The 8,022-nt window shown below is 44.6% G+C and overlaps 1 protein-coding gene across 1 annotated transcript in view; it reads left to right on the top strand.

Moving 5' to 3' along the window:
* The first annotated feature begins 601 nt into the window (after positions 1–601).
* Positions 602–8,022, top strand: part of LOC113407196 (SH3-containing GRB2-like protein 3-interacting protein 1) — a 166,264-nt gene continuing 158,843 nt past the window's right edge. The window contains exon 1 of the mRNA XM_029912328.1: positions 602–753. Within this exon, the coding sequence (XP_029768188.1) occupies positions 602–753 (152 nt within the window). The remainder of the gene's footprint in view (positions 754–8,022) is intronic.

Below are 8,022 nucleotides of genomic sequence, written 5' to 3'. Positions count from 1 at the left end.
CAGCATCCTGTCACAAGCCCCTATAGACCATTGCATGGACACAATCACCAGGCACAAGGACACCTCCACAATATTCCCTTTCTGCTTCTGCCAGGCCCCCTTTTGTGCCAGGGATGCCCGCTCTTCTGAGTCCTCTTGGTGGGGGCGGGGATGCAGCTCCCTAAGAAGTTCTCTTGCCAATATGCAGTAGTGATTCCCCAAAATGGGTCTGATTCTTACCTTGTCCTTTGCATAACCTTTTAGACTAGTGCAAAGAGGCTGCAAAATGATATTGGCCACAGCATGAATAGCTACCCAAGGTGCAAGGCGATGAAGAAATCAGGCCCAACAACTGCAGCATTTTGACTTGTCCAGCTCCTTGTCAGGTATCCCAGCAAGTTCTTTGATAAAGGAGTTGAGAACAGATATACAATCGTATAAATCTTTCCCTAGGGTTCTGCAGCTTTACTTCTCCTTCCCTGATTAAAAGAAAGAGGTACTTACAAATGTGTGTGGGCGTGGTGGGGCGAGGTAGACGGTAGCAAAAGATGTGTAGCCAGGTGCCGGAGCAGCACAATGAACCAGGCAGTGGAATAAAAAAACGGAATAATATAGAGCCGCAATGAATTTTGACAGCTGTCACGAAAACTTTGGATTTTCCTATGGTAAAAGCACAGCTTGTGCTGCTTGTGAGATCCATTTCCAAGCACTCCACAGAACTGCTGCTTTCACAGCAGTGACGCAGTTGTCGCTCTTCAAGCAGCAACTCCTCCTGTGAGTTGCAGCCTAACCAGGATTCGTTTTCAGATTTCCAAGTCGCAGAGCCAGGCGTCGCTCTGCTCTCTGCACAGCAGCTCCCATACATTTCTTTGTCAGCCGCTGAAAATTCATCCACGGTCAAACTTGAAGATGGCACAAACAGGAGGCCAGCACAAAACTTAGGGGCAGGCCTATCCCACCTACAAAACCATAGCCAGTGAGAGGGGGATTTCTGAGCCAGGCGGCTTCCCTGCACTATAGGGACTGGAGTAGTTTCCTCCCCTGCAGAGTTTACGGGATTGTGAACTCTGCAAGTCCAAAAATTATGAGATGAACAATAACAAAATGATGACATGACATGACTTATTGTTTTAAAAATCCCATTTCTTTTTGACCTGTTTTCTGAGTGCTGAGGTGGTATCGCTCCTCATGTGCACCCCTTTCAGGAAACTCAACCTGAAACGGACAAAAAATACACACACAAGTATGGGGACCTCTTCCTGTTTACTTCTGACACTTCCCCAACATCTCCCACTCTCCACCAGCTCTCTACCCACTGCATCTCAGGCACTGTCCCTAACTTCCTGCCCGCTTTCTCCTGAATATAGATGTCCCAGCCCAATCACCCCCACTAGCTGTCTCTTCTCCTTGTCCTTGCTATTGTCCCTACCCTATGCAAGCTGGCCCCAGAACACTGGCTCACCCTTCCCACTGTCTCTACCCTTTGGATGCCAGCAGCACTGGAGGAATGGGGGAAGAGTGCAGTAGGGCAAAATGGGGTCATATGGTCCTGAGATCCCTTCTTCTCACCCCTCACTTTGTTCCTCTCTAGTGCATCACTTTATGGGGAATGAATGAGGTGGTTGGAGCTGTTCCTGCTGCTGGCTCCTGGCAGTTTCTCCTGCCCACCTGGGCTGCTGCTTCCCTGCTTCTAGCCTACACCGAAAACGTAGGTTGACTTAGCTTCAGCACTTAGGGCTGTGAAAAATTCCATGCCCTGTGTCACACACTTAGATTGACCTAACCCAAACTGTAGATACCATCAGCTCCACGGAAGAATTCTTCTTTTGACCTAGTTACTGCCTCTCGGGAGGGAGAGGGAGGGGAAGGATGAATTTACTACAGCACCAGAAAAACCCGTTCTGTTGCTGAAGTAAGTGTCTGCTGCAGCGCTACAGCAGAGTAGCTGTAGCTGTGCCATTGTAGCACTTGTAGACTAGACATAAGCTTCAAGGCAGGACTCAGCAGGAAGTACAGGTGCTGCCTCTGGCTGCACGTCAGGCTGCCACCAGCAGATTCCAGCACCCAATGGCTGAAGTAGAATCAATTAAAGTTCAGCCTGAAATCCTGAACTGCCAGGAACTTCTTGGGAGAAGGAGGTAAAAACACTCCAAAATCATGAGATTTACAAAAATATCATGAAAGTTGGCAACACTGATTGATTGTTTCCACCCATTCTGATTATTTTCCTAATACTAGTTTTTCCCCATGTACCTAAGCTCTAGGGTTAGGTCGCTGCAGGGTTTTACAACATAGAGCTGTGGGGTCAAGGTTGGGATCAGAAGTATTCATGGGACACTTCAATAAGAGATGCAAGGTACTAAAAAGTCTGAGAACCACATTATGAAAACATAAAAGGTAATCAGATAGTTAATATTATACCAATCATCCCACTGATGCCCACACAGGTCAACTGCTTCGTCTCCTTAGTTAAGCTCAGGCAGGTCCTGAGCTGTTACAGATAATAAAGACACAGTTTTGTACTGTAGATAATCCTATGTACAAATCATTCCCCCCCCCCCGATCTTCTATATTTAGCACAGCATTAAGAAGAGTGTCTGTTACCTCCCCTTTAATTAGGTTTGTAACTTGACCTGTTTCAAGTTCAACAAAATCTGTGCATTTAAAATGTTTTGCTAAGAACACTATATAACAGACAATGAGCTACCACAGAGATAATATCAAGTGATTCTCAGCTCATGTAAATTGGCATAGCTCCATGTGAGAACGTAGCCTCTGGTTTGATAGAATAACATTTCTTAACCACGTAACTTTATTAGAAAAAGTGGGCCAGATCCTCAGCTGCTGTAGACCAGCCTGAAGTCAATGTTATGCCAATTTACACCAGCAGATCTGTCTTATTAAATGGAACATGTTCAACCTTGAATGAGGAGATTGTGGGTACTTACTCATGCTATAGTGTATAAATATCTGCAGGGACCCAAGGTATACAATAATTCTTTGCCAAATGGGAGAAGGGCATTGATTTGCCATTTCAAAGGAAGAGACTGTGACTGGCCACAGCCTTTGCATGCTAATTTTTCCTCTGTATCTAAAATCTGGCCAGCAAAACCACCCAACCCTAGTGCTGGGCACAGGTTGATAATAATTCTTCTTACCAATTTCACAGTTTGTCTCTTTTGTGTTTGAAATAAATGATGGATCACAGAGAAATTTAACAAGATGACATTTTTCTGATATTCGTAGGCAAAACGCCCCCGGCTCTCTGCCTTGTTTGTTTGTCTATTTATTTGCCATATACAATTGCTTAAATTTTTGCTATTCCATAACCCATGTTTTGTTTTATATCTACGGTTTGATTTCAGGGGAGTTATCAAACAACATATGGCTATTTTTATTGGATTGTGACAGAGGTTACTCGGTCAATTGAAGTATAATTTAGTTAATTTTCATAATGAAGGTATAGTCATGAAGAACTCATATTTCATGTTAGTCACATTAAAACAGCAAATGACATTCTGATAATGTTAGAGATGACAGCTATAATAAGTCTTTTTTTAGCAGTTAGCTCTTTCTATCTTAAGAAATATTTTACAATTCCTCATAACAGCCCTGGGGTTTTCCCCATTTTACTGATGGGGGAAGAGACACAAAAAGGGTAATAATGTGTCCAAAGCCACACTGAGTCACTGAGTTATTGACTCCCAGATCTGTGCCCCACCAACTATGCCATATTTAGGCCTGGTCTACACTACCCCCCCACTTCGGTCTAAGGTACGCAAATTCAGCTACGTTAATAACGTAGCTGAATTCGAAGTACCTTAGTCCGAACTTACCACGGGTCCAGACGCGGCAGGAAGGCTCCCCCGTAGATGCCGCGTACTCCGCTCGCCGAGCTGGAGTACCGGCGTCGACGGCGAGCACTTCCGGGATCGATCCGGGGCACTTCCGGGATCGATTTATCGCGTCTTAACCAGACGCGATAAATCGATCCCAGAACATCGGATGCCTGCCGCCGGACCCTACGGTAAGTGTAGACGTACCCTTAGTGTTACTGCTAGTGGGTGGTGGGTTTTTGAGCATATCCACTGAACCCACGTGCACTCATCACTGCCATCTACTGGATGGACTCGGAACTACCCACCTCTGTTTCTGGAGCTTTGCCTTTAGCTGAGGTGGTAGGAGGTGTGTGCTTTTAGAGCGGGAAGACTGAGTTTTATCCCCACTCTCAAGATGGAGTTCCGGTTAGCCATGGTGGGCTAACAAGTAGGGTGAACAAGGAAAGTTAAAGGCAACCACTGATTGATTGATTTTGTTGTTGTGCCTAGAGGCCTCACGGGGGTGTGGGCTCCATCGTGCTAGGTGCTGCGCAATACATAGTAGGAGACAGGCCCTGCCCTAAAGAGCCTGCACTCTAAAAGATGAGACATAATGGAGGGATGAGGTAAACAAGAGGACTGAAGCAGGGTGCAGTGAGGACAGGCAAGAAAAGAAATTCCTACCCAACCACTCAGTGATCACAACTCCCTGCCTGCCTAGTGCCTACTCATTGTCAGGTTGCTGGAGTTGCTACGCATTACAGCACGGGGAGTTTTGAGGAGGGACGTGAAAGAGGATAAGTTTGTGCTTTTACAGCTCTTGAATGAGACCTTTAAAGCAGCTTCGCTTTAGCTATTCTTGAATGTGATGATATTACAAATGTTGCAACCACAGGTAGGTTGTGATAGATTATAACCTACGTGACAAATTTAAAATTAAACCAAATCATGATTGTTTACATCGACAAAATAAACAAACAAATCACCAGCCATAAGCAGAAACCTGACTCCTCATGTCCAAGTTCTCATCATAATCAGCTATCTGTAGACTGTTACTTTCAATATCTTCTTTGCTGATCAGAGTTGGTGGGCTCTCCAGTTATAGCCTCTTGCTTTTCTTTTCCCCTCTGCTCTTAGGCTTCACATAGTGCTCTGTTAATACCGCGGCAGCCTATCCAACCTTCTCGGTTGAAATTAAACCCAGTAAGCAGTTGTTTCCTTTCTTGATTCTGCTTGTTAATAGTTGAATAGATGAGGCAGTCTGGTGGTAAAAGAAGATTTATGGGCATGACTTGTGGACCACTCAGGTGACTCCTGAAATCCTGTCGAATTAGTGAGAGTGAATTAGCAACCAGCCACAAAAACTAATTCGAGATACAATAAAACCTGCACTAGAGACCGCCTTCTCCTGTCACTAAACCACTTTAAATTATACCCACGCAAATTCTAATACAGTATTTTCCAGCCATTAATAAATGAATAATAATATGTAGTGCACATCACTTATGGATCTCAAACATATTTCCATCGTTGAGAAAATGTTAATATCCCCATTACCTGGTCTAGTAACTGTAAGCCTAGGCCTAGCAGTAACTCTAACCCTAAACCGAACCCATAGGTTCTATATATTTGTAATAGGGAAAGTTTTTCCAGATATTTTTTATCACGAGAGAGGCATTTTTCTATACACATTAATGGTGCTAGCATGTTTGTTTGTTTGTTTTAAAATCAGCATTCTACCTACCCTTGTATTCTAGTCCATCTTTCCTTTTAGATTTATCTAGCCAGTGCATAGGGACAATACGTTCTCACCGCCCATTGGAACTGGTACCCTCATGTTGCGGCAGATTCCTTTAGGGGCTTCATGCTGCACATTGCCTCAAGAATGCCTCTAATGCAAATCATTTTTTGCAAGAGGGAAAAGGACAGCATTCACCCTGCAGGTGACATTGCTGAAGTTCCCTAGGAATAGGCTTGTGGGCAGAACATTAAAGCTGCTGCTTCACTAAGAGACAAAGTATGCAAATAAAATTTTCTCTTTAAAGCACAAAAATGTTTACAGCATGGAGCCACCTTTTCATTTTCAATCCAATGTGGTTTGTTTATCAAGATTCACCATTCATACTAACCAGCTTTGCTTATATGTATTACACTATTAAGAGTTCTCAGCCTTTATCAAAATCTCAAAGTACTTTACAAGAGTTACCACTACCCTCATTTAAATAGAAGGGAAATTGAGGCATGGAAGAGTTAAGTGACATGCCTAAGGCCACACAACAAATCTATTGTATAGCCAGAACTAGGAGATCAATTCACTAATGCCCTACACCTCCTGTAGCCATTTACACCAGTGCAGAATACATGGTGGGTGTAAAATGCCATCTTCTGATTTACTAGCATTTTAAGACTGACTTTAGTCTGGTGCAAATGCCTACACAAGTGCAGGGCAATGGTGATCTTACCAGGGCACTAGACCATGTTGCTACAGGATCTAGCTTGTTCAGTAACAAATTTAGAAAGATGCAAATTAATTTTTAAGTGCACCTGTGATGGGGTGGACCAGACCCAAAGGCCCCCTGCTGGAGGCCTCAGGGTTCTGCCACACCCATCCCAGGGAAGGAGCAGTGGAGAGGTCCTCCAAGCAGGCTAGAGTGGCTGCAGGGGAAGCAGCCAATCAGGGCCCAGGAAGGCCATATAAAAGAAGCTGCAGAGCAGAGCAGAAGTTAGTTGCTGCTTGGAGTAGAAGAAGAAGAAAGGACTGTAGGCCTGGAAGAATGGCGGGCCCATGAATGGGTTTGCTAGGAGGGACTGGGGGGACCATTAAGGGAGCTCCTGGCTGGTTGCTAGGACTGAGTAGGGACTGAGCCTGAGAAGGGCTGCAGGAAGATAGTGTCTCCAGGGAGGAAGCCCTGGGCATACAGCCCCCTATTAGGGCTGAACTACTTAAAGACTAGAGCCCCAGGAGGGCTAGCGATAGGCCCAGGTGGACTATAATCCCCAGAAGGGATTTGTGCTGGTTAACAAGCAGATAGTGTGACATGGCCGGAGTGCTGTGTCACTGACAAACCCACCTGAGAACCACCAAAAGGGGTTACCAGAACTAAAGAATTTAGACATGCCCAACCAGAAGGGGGCACTCATGAGAGGGGTGTGCCAACCCCATTACAGCACCTCAGAATGTATGTGACCATGTAGGATACATTTTAACTACAAGAACTAAATGATAAAATTATAAACAGCAGCATAAAGAAAGGCAGATCAATATGATTGATTTACTTATAACAAAAATAAAGTCATGAGAGAAGTTTACTGATAGGAAATAACTTCCTTCTAATGCGCACAGTCAAGGACTAATTGTTTTAAATGGAGGTGTCAGCAGGGTGACATCAGATGATATGATGGAATCTTCTTCCCTAGTGAAGGGCAGTTTTTGTATCACCCTAATTACACAGGTTTGAAACTGTTACAATTAAAGTGCGACAACCCTCTTGTGCTGATGTAGTTAAACTGGTACAAAGGTGCTTACAAATGTATGGGATAAGCTATATCTGTGTCAGGCACCTTTATATGGGCATAACTGTTTTCAGACTAAAGGCTGTACTGAATTAACTATTTGGGTAAAAAAGCACACCCTCAACCAAAACTTAAATCAGCACAAAAACTGCATGTGGCCAGGCATTAGGAGCATCAAGCTTTTTTTAAAAAAAAAAAAATCTGATAAAGAGGAGAATGTACTAAGGGTGAGACCTCTTCCCCGCCCCAGGTCTTCTTCACTCCAGGTTAATTGGTGGAGTGGTATAAAGGGATCCTGAAAACCCTGATTCCAGCCAGGGAAGGCTTGCCTTAGCACAGGCAATGCAGAGCACAGCCATACAGTTGCCTTCCAAGGGCCCCCTTTCAAGTTCTGCTCTGGTCCCAAGAACTGTAGAGCAGCCTTGGGGTTGGGAGGCATAGATGTGGTTTAACACCACCTTAGGCCTTCCTCTCCCTGGGTTGTGAGTTAGTGGAGCAGTATAGAATTGTGCCCTGATCCTGCACCTACACAGAACCCCATTCACTTCAGTAGGACAGCGGCTCCAAATGGAGCTGTTTGTAGGGATGAGGCATTGGAAATGAAAAATGTCTCCTTTCTGATTGTCCTCCAATTCAGACACACGTCAGCAGCTGGTATGGAATCAGGCCCCACTCCTGCAAGTTACAACATTGAATTCAGGGAGATTCTACA

This window comes from Terrapene carolina, unplaced genomic scaffold (assembly GCF_002925995.2).
Source record: "Terrapene carolina triunguis isolate 2854851 unplaced genomic scaffold, T_m_triunguis-2.0 Scaffold210, whole genome shotgun sequence".
Lineage (NCBI taxonomy): Eukaryota > Metazoa > Chordata > Testudines > Emydidae > Terrapene > Terrapene triunguis.
The sequence above is the reverse complement of the archived record's forward strand: the minus strand, read 5'-3'. Positions and strand labels throughout refer to the sequence as shown.